The following is a 19645-nucleotide window of genomic DNA, read 5'->3' as shown; positions in this document are numbered from 1 at the left end:
ACATATACTGGGACATATACCCCCTGCCTACATATACTGGGACATATACCCCCTGCCTACATATACTGGGACATATACCCCCTGCCTACATATACTGGGACATATACCCCCTGCCTACATATACTGGGACATATCCCCCTGCCTACATATACTGGGACATATCCCCCTGGCTACATATACTGGGACATATCCCCCTGCCTACATATACTGGGACATATACCCCTGGCTACTTTTTCTGGGGACATATACCCCTGCCTACATATACTGGGACATATCCCCCTGGCTACATATACTGGGACATATACCCCCTGCCTACATATACTGGGACATATACCCCTGCCTACATATACTGGGCACATATACCCCTGGCTACCTGTTCTGGGGACATCTCTACCCCTGGCTACCAGTTCTGGGGACATCTATACCGCTGGCCACCTATTCTGGGGACACCTATAGACCTGGGGCTACCTATTTTTGGGGAACCACTGCTGTCAGATTGAGTGTATTTTGGGGAACTGCTGCCAGGTGAGAGGTGTCTACATATTAAGGGGGCATTCTGCCTATTTATGTGAAATGCTGTCTATTTATGTGCCTCATGATTGCTGAATTTGTCTTGTTGGGGGCCTCATGGTTACTGACTTTGTCTTGTTGGGGGCCTCATGATTTGTTGGGGGCCTCAAGATTGCTGAATTTGTCTTGTTGGGGGCCTCATGATTGCTGAATTTGTCTTGTTGGGGGCCTCATGATTGCTGAATTTGTCTTGTTGGGGGCCTCTTTTTCCGCTTTTTAAAACAGAAAATGAAACTGGGAGGTTCTAAAAAAAATGAATAATTTTTTTCAGGAGTACGATGGATGAAATTGTTTATCTTCACAGTTTAATTTCAACTTAATTTTCCATAATGTTCATGTATGAGTTAAAACGTTTGTATTTAGTTTAAATTGCTGTTGGCACTTTGTGATAGTAAAGTGACTTTACAGTTTGGACACTCGACCTCCAAAAGGTTCGCCACCACTGTCCTAATCTAATGTCCCACCATTGCTTAGTTCATGTAAACTTGTCTCCACCCACGACCACACCCACATTCTGGTTCATGACCACACCCATTTTATGACGTAGCTGCATTTACAGCAGCCCAAATTTGCGCCGCGCTACGCGCGCCGCCCCGCTTTTTGCTCCCCACTTTTTACCCCCCCCCCCTGGAAAATTTTCTGCGGACGCCCATGCTGTCAGGGGGTAATGGCCATTTTTAAAATGGAGGACGGAGAATTCCATTGATTACAGTGGACAAATGGGACTCAGGAGAGGAGAAAGAGATTGATGAGTAGACTACACAGGAGATAAGTATGATCTGTGTATGGTTATTTTGACTTTTTATTTTCAGTTCAAGTTCTCTTTACGAATAAATACATTGTATTTATTCTTATCCGCCTCAAAATACATCCAACGCAGACGGCCACGTGAACGGAACACAATTTAAACGAGCCCTCATTGTGCCTTTTATCATAGGCCTTGATGACTCCTCTCCAAATGTAGCATTTATGGTTGTAGCCAAAAACTTCAATTTTAGTCTCAACACTCCAAATCACTTTGTGCCAGAAGGTTTGAGGCTTGTATTGTGCTGTTTGGCATATTGTAAGCAGGACACTGTGTGGCATTTGCATAATAATGGATTTTTTTTGGGCAACTTAACCATGCAGACCATCTGTCTTCTAGTGTCTCCTTTATTTTGCGTCCCAAACAATTCTTCTGGCATTAGTGGCTGAAATTTCAGTTGGTCCACTTGACCGTGGTTTGGTTTCAACACAACCCATAATTTTCCACTTCTTAATTAGCGTTTGAACACTGCTGATTGCCATTTTGAATTCCTTGGATATTTTCTTATATCCCTGTTTTATCGAGTTCAACTACCTTTTCCCACAGATCCTTTGACACAGTTGTTCGACAATAAATGGCTTCAGCCAACCACTAACCATAAGTGATAGAAAAGTTTGTGTTAACCATTTTCATTGAATAGGAATAATAAGAAATCATAACTTGTGCCAGGGTACGTAAACTTATGAGCACAACTGTATATATATATGTACATTTATATTTAAAGGGACACTGAAGCGAAAAAAAATTATGATATCATGAATTGGTTATGTAGTAGGAGTAATTACTAGAACATTGGTAGCAAAAAAAATATTCTCACATTTTTATTTTCAGTTATACAGCTTTTTTTTTTTTTTTTAATAACATTGCATCATTCTCTAATATTTGCAGTTTACACATTACTCAGCATGCTAAAAGTTTTTGCAGAACAGGCAGTGAACTTTTGACCTGTCCTGAACTGTTCTCTGCAAAAGAAAAACACAAACACACAATACAGCTGAGATAACCTAATCAGAAGTCAGAGCTCTCTGCGACTTTCAAAGTCGCAGAGCTCAATGGCTATTTGCATAGATAACAACTGGAGTTTCTTAACTCTTCCTGTACTGTAAACAAATATTAGACTTATGTCTCTGCTTCTAATGCTTTTTTTCTTAGCTGTATTACACAACCAATTCATTATATAATCATTTTTTTTTCCGCTTCAGTGTCTCTTTAAATCAGGGGTCCCCAAACGTTTTGGGTCGAGGGCCAGGTCAACATACTTCAGACTGCTGGAGGACCAGAGTATACATAAAATGATGTATTAGTCTTTGCGGGCCAGACAGTGAAGCATAACCAGGTGACAACCTGCAGTCCAATTGGACAGCAGTGTCACCTGATGTGGAATTTGATGGGAAACCAGCAAATTACTGCTTTCTGGCTTCCATGTGGATGGGTGCAGCACTGCTAGTCTATATGCGGACCGACAATTAAAGATGTAGCTGACCGCATCTATAAGTAATTCATTGTGTATGTGGAGGGCCTGTAAAAAAGCCTCAGGGGGCCGCATTCGGCCCGCGGGCCTTAGTTTTAGGACCACTGCTTTAATTGAACTACTGAACTACTATGGGATCTCCCAGCTATGCATAACACTGGTCTGTATAGCAGAACATCACACCAGATCCCTGTTGTTGCCATTAGCGCTATTCGGCTATACATATGGCTGATAGAGTCGTTCGGCTTTAACCACTTGCCGACCGCCCACTACCAATTGGCGGTAGCAAAGTGGCACCCCCAGGACCGCGTAACGCTGATCGGAGGCGGTACCTGGGGGACTGATTAGCCGGGGATCGCACGCATACATGCGCACGCATCCACCGGTGTTAGGCTCCACCCACCCGCGACGTCAACCCGCCGGCCAATTAGCAGCACCGGCGGGTTGTTAACCCCCAATCTGCCGCGTACAAAGTGTATAATACACTTTATAATGTATACAAAGTGTATTATACAGGCTGCCTCCTCCCCTGGTGGTCCAAGTGATCGAGGGACCACCAAGCGAGGAGGCAGCTGTGCTTGTAGTCACACACACACACTGATCCTGTCCCCCTCTGCCCCCTGATCACCCACAGCACCCCTCAGACCCCCCCCCCCCCCGATCACCCCCTCAGACTCCTGTTTGCACCCAATCACCCCCCTGATCAACCATCAATCACCCCCTGTCACTATCTGTTAACGCTATATTTTAGATTAGGTCCTAAACTGCCCCCTGGGGGCTCCTGAGCACCCCCCCCCCACACACACGCACCCTCAGATCCTCCCCAGCCCCCCCCCAGACGCCCCCTGTGTACTGTATACATCTATTCCCCCCTGTAATCAAGCACTGATCATCTGTCAATCACCCATCAATCACCACCTGTCACTGCCACCCATCAGAAGGCCTGAACGATTTATCGTTTTTGCATCGAAATCGCGATCACGGAAACGGCGATTCCGTGATCCTCAGAGCAGTGATTTTTGCCGATATCCCGCGCCCTCCTGCTGTGCACTCCAACTTGCCGCTCTATGTACAAGTAGCAGCGGCTCATCGGCTCATTTTCCTGGCGGTGGCTCGCTAACTCCTCTCTCCCGCTGTGCGCTGCTTCCTCCTCCTACGCCATCGGCTCTCTTGCCCTCCTACTCCGCCTAGCGTGTCATGAGGTGGGCGGGCACCACGTGACAGACTCTACCTGCAGGCTCTCACTCGTTTTCCTCTGCCTCCAACAGTGCTCCCAGAGCGTCAACAACTGGGCGGGCGGCAGACTCCGCCCGCAGGGTCTCACATGTTTTCCCTCTCCCTCCAGTGCTCCTAGCATGTCATCAGCTCGCACTCTCACTCCAGCTGGCCTGTCAGTCAAAAACAGTATGGCCAGTAATCAATTCTTTAGGCTTAGGAAATTATCACAGCTCTGCCTCCTTTGCACAGCAGAATTCTGATTGAGGCAAACAGCATGGTGATCTCACTGATCTGTGCAAAGCTGTTGTGTGCTGGCCTGGCCTGCTGGGCACTGTGCATTTGATAAAGGAGCTGAGTGAGTGGACTCTGATTAATCCTAAAATGATTTCAGTTTCAGGCTTGATAACTGGCCGAAGTACGTGGTGTACATTGTGAGCTTAGTACTAAAGCTTTATTTTAAGAAAATCGTGAATGGAATCGAAATCGCAATTTCTGACAGAAATCGTGCAATTCAATCTTTTCCTAAAATCGTTCAGGCCTACCTTGTGGGCACCTGATCACCCGCCCACCCCCTCAGATCGCCCGCAGATCCGCCCTCAGATCACCTCCCAAGTGCATTGTTTACATCTGTTCTCCCCTCTAATCACCCACTGATCACCCATCAATCACCCCCTGTCACCACCTGTCACTGTTACCCATCAGATCAGACCCTACTCCACCCCTTGCGGGCACCTAATTACCTGCCCACACCCTCAGATCGCCCTCAGACCCCCCCCCCCCCATCACCTCACCAGTGCATTGCTTGCATCTATTCTCCCCTCTAATCACACCCTGATCACCTATCAATCACCCAGTCACCCCCCGTCACCACCTGTCACTGCTACCCTAATCTGCCCCTTGCGGGTACTCAAACACCCGCCCACACCCTCAGATCGCCCTCAGACCCCCCCTGGTCACCTCCCCAGTGCTTTATTTACATCTGTTCTTCCCTCTAATCACCCACTGATCACCCATCAATCACCCCCTGTCACCACCTGTCACTGCTACCCATCATACCCATCACATCAGACCCTCATCTGCCCCTTGCGGGCACCCAATCACCTGCCCACACCCTCAGATCACCCTCAAACCCCCCAATCACATCCCCAGTGCATTGATTGCATCTATTACCCCCTCTAATCACACCCTGAGATACCCATCAATTACCTCCTGTCACCACCTGTCCCCCCATAGCACACCTACCCATCAGATCAGGCCGTAATGTGCCCCGTATGGGCTTCTGATCACCCGGCCAAACCCTCACCCGCCCCACCGCAGTGATAGAATTTTTTTTTCTGATCACTGCAAAAAACACTGTACAATAACTGTGGCGCTGTAAAGATCAGTTTTTTATTTTTTATTTTTTTTGTAATCAAAACTCAGTGACCACAGCTTTCTATTATACAAGTAATCCCTTTTGCTAGGTAGGTGCTCTTTTTCCTGGGTAGTCTCAGAGGAATACCCCCTAGATTAAGCAGTCCACCATGACAAAAAAAGGGGTATTCCGCTAAAGAGGGCACCGATATTCTGGCCCAGTGGGGTGAGTGCGATTGGGAAGCCTCATCCGACGAATCATCCGGGTCAGAATACGAACTGGCGAACAGCAGTGGCTCTCTGACCAATAGCAATGACGAGGTTGAGGTCCCTGCTAGAGCCAGGCGTACCACACCCCATGTCACTGGACTGCAGGATCAGACTCAAGGGCAGCAGAGTGGTGCAATTGCTGATCCGAGTTTTCTTAGTGAGGCATGCACCAGCAATGTAGCATCTCCTGGATCTAGCACCAGTACTACCGTAGACCCTGGTGAAGTGGCAAGCACCAGCATGGTAGTAGAAACTGGTTCGGTGGCACGTGCATTAAGACCCTAGTCGCAGCCACCAGCCAAACAGGCCCGTACTATACCCATAGTCTCCCAGAGGTGCTGGCAAATCCCAATTGGCAATCCCCTGGTTCTGCCGCACCCGTACTGCTCCCTTTCACCGCCCAGTCTGGAGTCCAGGTGAAGACAGATAATCTAGGATTGGCCCTAGACTTTTTTCATCTGTTCTGCACCGTGGATCTCTACGACTTAATTGTGGCTGAGACCTACCGTTATGCCACACAATATGCAACCGCCAATCCAAGAAGCTACCATGCCCAGCCTTTTCGGTGGAAACCACTCCAAGTTTCCAACATTTTTTGGGGCCTTCTCCTTAACATGGGTCTAGTAAAAAAGAATGTATTGCGGTCTTATTGGTCTACGCACCCAATACATCACATGCCCATGTTCTCTGCTGCAATGTCCAGGTCACGATTTGAGAACATCCCGCGCTTCCTGCACTTCAGTGCCAATACAACCTATCATCTAAGAGGCCACCCTGCTTATGACCGGTTCCACAAAATTCGCCCCTCATAGACCACCTGTCATCAAAATTTGCAGATGCTTATACCCCTGAACAGTCATTTTGAGGCATTTGGTTTCCAGACTACTCCTCACGGTTTTGGGCCCCTAAAATGCCAGGGCAGTATAGGAACCCCACAAGTGACCCCATTTTAGAAAGAAGACACCCCAAGGTATTCCATTAGGTGTATGGTGAGTTCATAGAAGATTTAAATTTTTGTCACAAGTTAGTGGAAAATGACACTTTATGAAAAAAAAAAAAAAAAACAATAAAAATCAATTTCCGCTAACTTGTGACAGAAAATAAAATCTTCTATGAACTCACCATACTCCTAACGGAATACCTTAGGGCAGTGGTTACCAAACTTTTTTGGGTGAAGGCACCCTTGATGGCTTTGAAATTTTTTCAAGGCACCCCTCGGCAAAAACAACTACCAAAATGCTGTTATGACCCTTATCAGGCGATGACCCACTCCAAGTAGCTAGTGATGCTTAGACACCATGATTCCTCTTATGTTCAACTTCAACCATGGTTGCGGGGACTAAAAGTTAACTAGCAGGTAATGCAGCCACATTGTATATCAATGCGCGGTTGCATTATCTGATGGTATTACATAAAGGATGGGGATGCATGCAGAGGCACCCCTGAAAGGTGCCCAGGGCGCACCAGGGTGCCGCGGCACCCAGTTTGAGAACCCCTGCCTTAGGGTGTCGTCTTTCTAAAATGTGGTCACTTGTGGGGTTCCTATACGGCCCTGACATTTTAGGGGCCCGAAACCGTGAGGAGTAGTCTGGAAATCAAATGCCTCAAAATGACCTGTGAAATCCTAAAGGTACTCAAGGACTTTGGGCCCCTTAGCGCACCTAGGCTGCAAAAAAGTGTCACACGTGGTATTGCCGTACTCAAGAGAAGTAGTATAATGTGTTTTGGGGTGTATTTTTACACATACCCATGCTGGGTGGGAGAAATATCTCTGTAAATGGACAATTGTGTGTAAAAAAATGTGTCATTTACAGAGATATTTCTCCCATGCGTAAAAATACACCCCAAAACACATTATACTATTTCTCCTGTGTACGGTGATACCACATGTGTGACACTTTTTTTCAGCCTAACTGCGCTAAGGGGCCCAAAGTCCTATGAGCACCTTTAGGCTTTACAGGGGTGCTTACAATTTAGCACCCCCCAAAATGCCAGGACAGTAAACGCACACCAAAAATGACCCACCCCACCCCCTTTTTTTCTGTCACAAAGTGTCATCAAAAAATAAAATCTTCTATGAACTCACCATGCCTCTTAGTGAATACTTTTGGATGTCCTCTTTCCAAAATGGGGTCATTTGGGGGGTATTTATACTATCCTGGAATTTTAGCACCTCGTGAAACATGACAGGTGCTCAGAAAAGTCAGAGATGCTTCAAACTGGGGAAATTCACTTTTTGCACCATAGTTTGTAAATGCTATAACTTTTACCCAAACAAAAAAAATTCCAATAAGTGTTTATGTATTGATCAGACATGTAGCACAATAAATTTAGACAAAAATGTATACAGAAATTTGTATTTGAAAAATGTCAGCACAGAAAGTTAAAAAAATCATTTTTTTTGACAAAATTCATGTCTTTTTTGATGAATATAATATAAACTAAAAATCACAGCAGCAATCAAATAGCACCAAAAGAAAGCTGTATTAGTGACAAGAAAAGAAGGTAAAATTAATTTAGATAGTAGGTTGTATGACCGAGCAATAAACCGTTAAAGCTGCAGTGGTCTGAATGGAAAGAAAGTGTCTTTAAGGGGTTTTAAGACTGCAGTCCTTAAAGAGAACCCGAGGTGGCCTTGTATTACGTAAGTGGGGCACAGAGGCTGGTTGGGCACACTAACACCAGCCTCTGTTGCCCCATCGTGTGTGTCAAAGACCCCCCTGCTCGCCGCTATACCCCCGCAGAGCTGGCGACACGCAGCGTGTCGCCAGCACAATGTTTACTCTAGCGCTGTCTGTCAGCGCCGCTCCGCCACCTCCTCCGCATCGCCGCTACCCGCCCTCGTCCCTTCCCTCCCGCTGATTGGAGGGAAGGGACGAGGGCGGGTAGCGGCGATGCGGAGGAGGCGTGGGAGCGGCGCTGACAGACAGCGCTAGAGTAAACATTGTGCTGGCGACGTGCTGCGTGTCGCCAGCACTGCGGGGAGTTTAGCGGCGAGCAGGGGGGTCTTTGACACACACGATGGGGCAACAGAGGCTGGTGTTAGTGTGCCCAACCAGCCTCTGTGCCCCACTTACGTAATACAAGGCCACCTCGGGTTCTCTTTAAGTGGTTAAATGCGTTGCAGCTGTTCTGGAGTAAATCTCATGTACCTCATTCTCCTTCCTTGATATGTTTTATTGATATCACACTGCAATTAATGGATACCACTTTTGTCAAGTTTAGAGGTGACCACACAATATCTATTATTTGTGGACTAACCTACTGTGTTTGTTTTAAACATTGCTTTTAACGTTTGCAGAGACCATTCCCGAGGCAACGCAGATCTTGTACAGCGATTTCCTGACCTACTTGTATATGGTGCTGACGATCAGATAGGAGGCCTTACACATAAAGTGGTTCATAACCAAGTTTTAAAGGTGATACATCTAGTGAATAAGTTTAGTAATATTATTAGTATTGCTATAGATGGAAATATCACTATTTCCTAAGAACTATACAGAGAATATTAAAAACATTTGCTGAGGGCTCTTTAGCACTGTCTGTGTTCTAATCCGATTGTCAGATCCTAATTGAAAGGGCAATGTCATTATCATGTACAGGTTAGGCTCGAAAAATTAAAATATCGTGCAAAAGTTCATTTATTTCATTAATTCAATTTTAAAGGGAATCTGTATTGTTAAAATCGCACAAAAGTAAACATACCAGTGCGTTAGGGGACATCTCCTATTCCCCTCTGTAACAATTTCGCTGCTCCCTGCCGCATTAAAAGTAGTCAAAAACAGTTTTAAAAAGTTTGTTTATAAACAAACAAAATGTCCACCAAAACAGGAAGTAGGTTGATGTACAGTATGTCCACACATAGAAAATACATCCATACACAAGCAGGCTGTATACAGCTTTCCTTTTGAATCTCAAAAGATCATTTGTGTGTTTCTTTCTCCCTGCAGCTATCATCCACTGAAGAGTTACAGGCTGATTGTTTCTTCCTGCAGATAGCTCTGCCATGTCTGTCTGTAATTCCTCAGCATGTGACTCCTTTCACAACAGTGGATTTATCCAGCTTGTGAAAGATAAGAGAGCAGAGAAAAGCTGGCTAATGTAAATAAAACACACACACACACACACACACACACGTGCATAGAGGGGCCTGGAGGGGGGCGTGCATAACAGATCAGCACGGAAGAGTTGGCAGCCTTCCAGACGCAGTGTGCCAAGTCTGACAGGGGAAAGATACATTGATTTATTACAGAGACGGTGATAGTAGAAAGTGCTGCAGTAAGCCAGAGCACATTAGAATAGGTTTAGGAACTTGTAGGATGGTAGATAACAGGATGACATTTTTGTTACAGAGTCTCTTTAAAGGTGAAACTAATGTATGGAATATGGATATAACAAGCCTTTATTTGTTATTATTTTGATGATTATGGCTTACAGCTTATGAGAACCGCAAAATCAAAATCTCAGGCAATTAGAATATTTTGAAAATGTTCATTATTCTAGGCTCAAAGTGTCAGACTCCGATCAGCTAATTAATCCAAAACACCTGCAACTGCTGCTGGCATAGTGGCAGCTGCTAATCAGTGGTTGCTGCTGCTAACTGATGGTGGCTGATAACCTACAAGCGAGCAGAGGAGGAGGCAGGGCGGCAACATGAGGTGGCCCCTGCATGCGGTACTGCAGCTACAGCCTTCGGGGTGCATAAAATTAACAAAGCTAAGAGCTTTGGGGGCCACCAGAAAAGGCTCGATGGGCCGCATTTGGCCCCTTGGCTGGACTTTGGAAATGCCTGCCATAGACCATTACTATAGTTCTGTCATAATCCACTCATCGTGTGACTGAAGTAGTTTCTCATTACAGTTTGGAGACATAAATGTGAGATGCCTCTTCACCCCATGCCACACGTCTGGCCACATCTGCTTCTACATGTGGGAAGATGGCTGCCCTGACGCTCCAGCACTATTTTCAGGTAACTGGCATGCTTCATAACCTTACAACTACAAAACAGACTTTGCCATAGTATATAACACCACTGCCCAACAAAAGCAGCTGGAGTTCTAAAACAAGTATTACCTCCCGGCCTGCATGTTGTAGGAACATTGGTACGCTCGTAACATCCGCAGATCCCTTGCGCCACTGGAGAGATTATTATTCAGCTGTTGCAGCAGCATAGCAACTCAGAGGCATAAATGCAAAAAGGGCGCCAGGAAATTTGGGCACAGGGTGAAGCCAAAAAACTGCTCACCCCGCTATTGCAAATTTCCTGGCGGCATTAGTTATTATTCCCCCTCCAGGCCGCCATGGCGGCTGGCGGCTGAATTGCACAGTTTTTTTGTAATTTGGGCTCCATCTTTTGCTGGCGCCATAATTAACCTCTGAGTGCCGCAGTAGCCGTTATTCACATTACAGTCTTTTCCGTGAAGCAGGTGGTTTTGGCGTTCCGTGCCAAGAGCCCAAAACTAGGCGTAGCAGTAATGTTATACTGTGCGGGGCATGTAAGAGTAATTTGGGGTTCCGGTGATAATTAACTCTCCGTCTTTGTGATGACTCAGGGGGAATAGTATTTTACGCCGCCGGAGATTTAAGTGGCAGCAGGGTGAGCCGTTATTTGTCTCACCCTGTGCCCAGCTCACCAGCGGTGTACAGATACGTACGCTATGGTGACACCCAAATGTCTGGCGCCTGCTTTGCCTGTCTTGGCTCAGAGGCACCTTACACTGCAGCAGCTATGACTAATAACCTCACCGGCGCACAAGAAATCTGTGGAAGTTAGGAACCTACCAACGTTCCTACAATATGCACCCAGGGAGGAAATATTTACTTTTGTTGGCCCCTACAAGTGATTCAGCTGCTCTGTAGTACACAGACGACGGGATGCCTTGAGACTCTGTGAGTAATCTGTTTAATTCTTCCTCATTATTTGTTTTTCTTTCACACTTCTACTACTTACATATTGAGTTATTTACTTTATGATGATCTAACCACCCCTCCCTCACTATATCCCTAATCTGCCCCTTGCGGGCACCCAATCAACCGCCCACACTCTCAGATTGCCCTCAGACCCCTCCTTATCAATTTGCCAGTGCATTATTTACATCTGTTCTTCCCTGTAATAACCCACTGATCACCTGTCAATCACCTCCTGTCACCCCCTGTCACTGCCACCCATCAATCAGCCCCTAACCTGCCCCTTGCAGGCAATCTGATCACCCACCCACACCATCAGATCGCCCGCAAACCCGCTGTCAGATCACCTCCCAAGTGCATTGTTTACATCTGTTCTCTTCTCTAAACACCCACTAATTACCCATCAATCACCCCCTATCACTGCCTGTCACTGCTATCCATCAGATCAGACCCCTATCTGCCCCTAGGGCACCCAATCACCCGCCCACACCCTCAGACCCCAGCCCTTATCACCTTGCCAGTGCATTGCCAGCATCTATTCCCCCCTCTAATCACACCTTGAGACACCCATCAATCACCTCCTGTCACCACCTGTCACCCCCTAGCACACCTACTCATCAGATCAGGCCCTAATTTGCCCCGTGTGGGCTCATAATGACTGGGCCAAACCCTCAGATCCCCCTCAGACCCCCTTCCGATCACCTCCCCAGTGCATTGATTGCATCTATTTTCCCCTCTAATCACCCCCTGAGACACCCATCAATCACCTCCTGTCACCCCCCTAGCACTCCTATCCATCAGATCAGGCCCAATACAACCTGTCATCTAGAAGGCCACCCTGCTTATGACCGGTTCCACAAAATTTGCCACATCATAGACCACCTGTCATCAAAATGTGCAGATGCTTATACCCCTGAACAGTCATTTTGAGGCATTTGGTTTCCAGACTACTCCTCACGGTTTTGGGCCCCTAAAATGCCAGGGCAGTATAGGAACCCCACAAGTGACCCCATTTTAGAAAAAAAAAGACACCTCAAGGTATTCTGTTACGTGTATGACGAGTTCATAGAAGATTTAATTTTTTTGTCAAAAGTTAGCGGAAATTGATTTTTATTGTTTTTTTCACAAAGTGTCATTTTCCACTAACTTGTGACAAAAAATAAAATCTTCTATGAACTCACCATACACCTAACGGAATACCTTGGGGTGTCTTCTTTCTAAAATGGGGTCACTTGTGGGGTTCCTGTACTGCCCTGGCATTTTAGGGGCCCTAAACCGTGAGTAGTCTAGAAACCAAATGCCTCAAAATGACCCGTGAATAGGACGTTGGGCCCCTTAGCGCACCTAGGCTGAAAAAAAGTGTCACACATTCTATCGCTGTACTCAGGAGAAGAAGTATAATGTGTTTTGGGGTGTATTTTTACATGTTGTAGGAACATTGGTACGCTCGTAACATCCGCAGATCCCTTGCGCCACTGGAGAGATTATTATTCAGCTGTTGCAGCAGCATAGCAACTCAGAGGCATAAATGCAAAAAGGGCGCCAGGAAATTTGGGCACAGGGTGAAGCCAAAAAACTGCTCACCCCGCTATTGCAAATTTCCTGGCGGCATTAGTTATTATTCCCCCTCCAGGCCGCCATGGCGGCTGGCGGCTGAATTGCACAGTTTTTTTGTAATTTGGGCTCCATCTTTTGCTGGCGCCATAATTAACCTCTGAGTGCCGCAGTAGCCGTTATTCACATTACAGTCTTTTCCGTGAAGCAGGTGGTTTTGGCGTTCCGTGCCAAGAGCCCAAAACTAGGCGTAGCAGTAATGTTATACTGTGCGGGGCATGTAAGAGTAATTTGGGGTTCCGGTGATAATTAACTCTCCGTCTTTGTGATGACTCAGGGGGAATAGTATTTTACGCCGCCGGAGATTTAAGTGGCAGCAGGGTGAGCCGTTATTTGTCTCACCCTGTGCCCAGCTCACCAGCGGTGTACAGATACGTACGCTATGGTGACACCCAAATGTCTGGCGCCTGCTTTGCCTGTCTTGGCTCAGAGGCACCTTACACTGCAGCAGCTATGACTAATAACCTCACCGGCGCACAAGAAATCTGTGGAAGTTAGGAACCTACCAACGTTCCTACAATATGCACCCAGGGAGGAAATATTTACTTTTGTTGGCCCCTACAAGTGATTCAGCTGCTCTGTAGTACACAGACGACGGGATGCCTTGAGACTCTGTGAGTAATCTGTTTAATTCTTCCTCATTATTTGTTTTTCTTTCACACTTCTACTACTTACATATTGAGTTATTTACTTTATGATGATCTAACCACCCCTCCCTCACTATATCCAGAGCTTGAGTGCAAAAGGTTTAGCTTGAGTTACACTTTAAAGTGAACTTATACTGAGAAACTATAAAAGCTGCCAATGCTTTCCCTGTGCTCATCCTTATGCTTAATTAGTTTGAGCCACACAGGGGTTAACCTGCCGACTCCCTTCCGATGCGCTTCATGCTGCGTTCTAAAACTGAACTTCTGCTCTTAAGGCGGAAGTGGAAGAAGATGGGTTGCGGCATGGAGCCCATCAGAAGGAAGCCGATGGCCTAGGTGATATAACCCCCCCCCCCTTCCCCAAGCCTTGTGCACACTCCGGGATCCCTATACACCATGTTTAGCAGTGACCGCATTCATAGATTCTCTCTCTAGGTAAAACAAAATGTAATTAAAGGACCCACTAGGAATCACAATGGCTAATGTTTTTTTTTTCCTAGTATTTTGTAAGTGATTCCTGTGCTCCAATACTTTGCATTAGAGCACAAGAGCTCACAAAATGTTGCATGTTCTGCGATTGAGATTAGCTTGTAGGTTCACCACCATTCACTTTCAATTTAATTGGCAAAGTGTTTTTGATAACGCCGAGGATTGTCGGCAATCCAAAAGCGTTTTAGTGGGTCCCAGCCCTGACTCTGCATGGGCCACATCCCTTCTTTAAAGCAAAACTGAAGTAAAAAATAAACATACAAGTCATACTTGCCTTCTGCATAGTCTGCTTATCAATCTCGTTTGCATATGTGTATCAGCACCAAGTAAACAAAAGTGACCGCCGCTGAGAGAAGAACAATGTCCAGAGTTCACAAACAGGTAAATTATATATAATCAGTGCAGAATCCAAAAACAGAAGACGAATCTTCAACAAAGAATAAGAGCAGGCAAATCTCCACCACAGTAAATGTTGGGGTCACGGCACAGCTGTGCAATCATGGATACCCAGAAAAAGGAAAGGCTTACCAGCTGGTGACAACACACATTATAAGGTTCTATCAATGATTTGGTAGAACTTCAGGAAGCAACAGTCCATCCAGGATCCAGCAATTCAGCAATGATTCATCTCACAAATGGATATCCGTAAACATCATAAAAAACAAACGGCATCTCTAAGTGTAATCCGTTTAATAAAGAGTTTTCATAGTAAAAACAGCATAAAAAATAGCATAAAAACAAAACTTACATACGGGGCCCATGCAATGGGAACCCCCAAAAAGTTGCATGCGTGTATGGGTCAGCAGTGTAGGACAGTATAAAGGTGCCGCCTGTCTCCTTCCCCACCGGTTTCACAAACTAGCTTCAATCCCCTGATGATGCTAGTTTGCGAAATCGGTCAGGAAGGAGACAGGTGGCACCTTAATACTGTCTTATACTGCTGACCCATACACGCATGCAACATTCTCGGGGTTCCCATTGCATGCGCCCTGTCAGTAAGTTTTGTTTTTATGCTATTTTTTTATGCTGTTTTTACTATGAAAACTCTTTATTAAACAGTTTACACTTAGAGTTGCCGTTTGTTTTTTACGATGTTTACTGATATCCATTTGTGAGATGAATCATTGCTGAATTGGCGGATCCTGGATGGACTGTTGCTTCCTGAAGTTTTACCAAATCGTTGATACAACCTTATAATGTGGGTTGTCACCAGCTGGTAAGTCTCTTTCCTTTTTCTGGGTATCCATGATTGCACAGCTGTGCCGTGACCCCAACATTTACTGTGGTGGAGATTTGCCTGCTCTTATTCTTTGTTGAAGATTCGTCTTCTGTTTTTGGATTCTGCGCTAATTATATATAATTTGCTCATCAATCTCTTCCTCCTGTCCCTAGTCCCATTTGTCCACTGGGATTGATGGAGTTCTCTGTCCTTCATTTTAAAAATGGCAATGACCTCATAACAGCTGCCAGGTCAGCAGTCCGTTAACCAGTAATATCGTTTGAGCCATAGGGAAACATGGTTACTACCTTGCACATTAGTTGTCTTTTCAGTTATAACTGAGAGCAGCTGATATTGTGGAAAATGGCTCTAAGGCTTACAGTTTCCTGAAGGATTAGTGACTAGATCTAGTCAAAACTGGAAGGAATCGTTAGAAGAAGATGGTGAGCTTCTGAGAGGAACGGATAGCGACGTAAGTATGTATATTCATTTGCAGATACATCATGTGTTTATTTTAAATAATTTTACCTCGCACAGGTTCACTTTAAGCTATTAATGATCTGAACTATGCTTTTATTAGCTAGGTTTTCTAGACTGCAGCCTCAGAATCCCTCTGGAATCCCAGTGCCTGAACTTACTAAGATGGCAAATAACCCAATTAGAAAAATGTCATGTTGCTCCCTGATGTAGCACAATTTAGACTGGAAGTTTTGATGAGCAAAAATGCATCATATCATGCAGCTCTCCACTGACCCATGGGAGGGAATTACATTTTCACCAAGCACAGACACATGCCCCTGTAATGACTAAGCAGTACATAAAATGCTATTTATGAGACCCATCCTAGCTTCAGCATCCGTAATTCTTATCACTATATATTGCTGTAAATTGGTATGTAACCCCACCCTCCCAGTGATGTTTAGTCTAGGCTATGATGTCACGCAGCCTCCTGCCCCAGAGCACTCTGGGAAATCAACTCATATTGCAGCTCACTACACAGATGGGATAGAAAAATTCCAACAGTAATTTACCTAGGCATCTTTAACCACTTGCCGACCGCCCACAGCCGATGAGTGGCGGCAAAGTGGACGCCGAAAGGACCGCAAAACGCCCATGGGCGTTGCGTCCTTTCGGCATGCCGGGGGAGCGATCGTGTCACTAGTGACGCAACTGGCTCTGCCCACCCGCGACGACAACCCGCCAGCCGTTCGGAAGCGCCGGCAGGTTGTTAACCCCACGATCGCCGCATACAAAGTGTATAATACACTTTGTAATGTATACAAAGTGTATTATACAGGCTGCCTCCTGCCCTGGTGGTCCCAGTGTCCGAGGGACCACCAGGGCAGGCTGCAGCCACCCTAGTCTGCACCAAACACACTGATCTTGCCCCCCCCTTCCCTCTGATCGCCCACAGCACCACTCAGACCCCCCCCTGCCCACCACCCAGACCAATGTTTGCACCCAATCACTCCCCTAATCACCAATCAATCACTCCCTGTCACTATCTGTCAACGCTATTTTTTTATTTTAGGTCCTAACTGCCCCTAGGGGAGTACATTTGAAATCAGCGCCGGTAGACTTGGGCGCAGGATACAGCGGTATATAGCTGATCCTGCTTCTGCACAAGTCCGGGCCGATTTAATTACTATTCCCCCTCCAGGCTGCCATGGATAGTGGGGGAATTAAATAATTCAGCTTCCAGCGATTGCTGGAGGCCAAATTATGTTTTTAAGCAACCTCGGCTCCGTCTTCTGATGTAGCCGACGTTACTCACTGAGCGCTTCAATAGGAGTGATTCCTATTGAAGTCTAGGGAGGCGCCGGCTGCGCCCAAATCTAGCAGCGCTGAAAAGCACTGCTCCGCCCCTGGGGGCTCCTGATCACCTCCCCACCCCTCAGATTCTCCCCAGACACCCACCCCTGTGTACTGTATGCATCTGTCCCCCCTGTAATAACCCACTGATCACCTGTCAATCACCCGTCAATCACCCCCTGTCACTGCCACCCATCAATCAGCCCCTAACCTGCCCCTTGCGGGAAATCTGATCACCCACCCACACACACCATCAGATCGCCCGCAAACCCGCTGTCAGAGCACCTCCCAAGTGCATTGTTTACATCTGTTCTCTCCTCTAAACACCCACTAATTACCCATCAATCACCCCCTATCACCACCTGTCACTGTTACCCATCAGATTAGACCCTAATCTGCCCCTTGCGGGCACCCAATCAACACACTCAGATTGCCCTCAGACCCCTCCTTATCAATTTGCCAGTGCATTATTTACATCTGTTCTTCCCTGTAATAACCCACTGATCACCTGTCAATCACCTCCTGTCACCCCCTGTCACTGCCACCCATCAATCAGCCCCTAACCTGCCCCTTGCAGGCAATCTGATCACCCACCCACACCATCAGATCGCCCGCAAACCCGCTGTCAGATCACCTCCCAAGTGCATTGTTTACATCTGTTCTCTTCTCTAAACACCCACTAATTACCCATCAATCACCCCCTATCACTGCCTGTCACTGCTATCCATCAGATCAGACCCCTATCTGCCCCTAGGGCACCCAATCACCCGCCCACACCCTCAGACCCCAGCCCTTATCACCTTGCCAGTGCATTGCCAGCATCTATTCCCCCCTCTAATCACACCTTGAGACACCCATCAATCACCTCCTGTCACCACCTGTCACCCCCTAGCACACCTACTCATCAGATCAGGCCCTAATTTGCCCCGTGTGGGCTCATAATGACTGGGCCAAACCCTCAGATCCCCCTCAGACCCCCTCAGACCCCCTTCCGATCACCTCCTCAGTGCATTGATTGCATCTATTTTCCCCTCTAATCACCCCCTGAGACACCCATCAATCACCTCCTGTCACCCCCCTAGCACTCCTATCCATCAGATCAGGCCCAATACAACCTGTCATCTAGAAGGCCACCCTGCTTATGACCGGTTCCACAAAATTTGCCACATCATAGACCACCTGTCATCAAAATGTGCAGATGCTTATACCCCTGAACAGTCATTTTGAGGCATTTGGTTTCCAGACTACTCCTCACGGTTTTGGGCCCCTAAAATGCCAGGGCAGTATAGGAACCCCACAAGTGACCCCATTTTAGAAAAAAAAAGACACCTCAAGGTATTCTGTTACGTGTATGACGAGTTCATAGAAGATTTAATTTTTTTGTCAAAAGTTAGCGGAAATTGATTTTTATTGTTTTTTTCACAAAGTGTCATTTTCCACTAACTTGTGACAAAAAATAAAATCTTCTATGAACTCACCATACACCTAACGGAATACCTTGGGGTGTCTTCTTTCTAAAATGGGGTCACTTGTGGGGTTCCTGTACTGCCCTGGCATTTTAGGGGCCCTAAACCGTGAGTAGTCTAGAAACCAAATGCCTCAAAATGACCCGTGAATAGGACGTTGGGCCCCTTAGCGCACCTAGGCTGAAAAAAAGTGTCACACATTCTATCGCTGTACTCAGGAGAAGAAGTATAATGTGTTTTGGGGTGTATTTTTACACATACCCATGCTGGGTGGGAGAAATATATCTCTGTAAATGACAATTTTTTTTATTTTTTTACACACAATTGTCCATTTACAGAGATATTTCTCCCACCTAGCATGGGTATGTGTAAAAATACACCCCAAAACACATTATACTACTTCTCCTGAGTACGGCGATACCACATGTGTGACACTTTTTTTGCAGTCTAGGTGCGCTAAGGGGCCCAACGTCCTATTCACAAGTCATTTTGAGGCATTTGCTTTCCAGACTACTCCTCACGTTTAGGGCCCATAAAATGCCAGGGCAGTGTAGGAATCCCACAAGTGACCCTATTTTAGAAAGAAGACACCCCAAGGTATTCCGTTAATAGTATGGTGAGTTCACAGAAGTTTTTATTTTTTTGTCACAAGTTAGTGGAAAATGACACTTTGTGAAAAAAAAAAATCAATTTCCGCTAACTTGTGACAAAAATAAAATCTTCTATGAACTCACCATACTACTAATGGAATACCTTGGGGTGTCTTCTTTCTAAAATGGGATCACTTGTGGGGTTCCTATACTG

General features: G+C 46.1%; 1 protein-coding gene across 1 annotated transcript in view; it reads left to right on the top strand.

Moving 5' to 3' along the window:
• LOC137524390 (hydroxyacylglutathione hydrolase-like protein) overlaps nt 1-19645 on the top strand; it is a 44287-nt gene that overhangs the window by 9675 nt on the left and 14967 nt on the right. Inside the window, exons 4-5 of the mRNA XM_068244165.1 lie at nt 8989-9106; nt 10548-10656. Coding sequence (XP_068100266.1) covers nt 8989-9106; nt 10548-10656 — 227 coding nt within the window. The remainder of the gene's footprint in view (nt 1-8988; nt 9107-10547; nt 10657-19645) is intronic.

This window comes from Hyperolius riggenbachi, chromosome 7 (assembly GCF_040937935.1).
Source record: "Hyperolius riggenbachi isolate aHypRig1 chromosome 7, aHypRig1.pri, whole genome shotgun sequence".
In the NCBI taxonomy this organism is placed as follows: domain Eukaryota; kingdom Metazoa; phylum Chordata; class Amphibia; order Anura; family Hyperoliidae; genus Hyperolius; species Hyperolius riggenbachi.
Note: the sequence above shows the minus strand (reverse complement) of the source record. Positions and strands in the feature narration are given on the sequence as shown.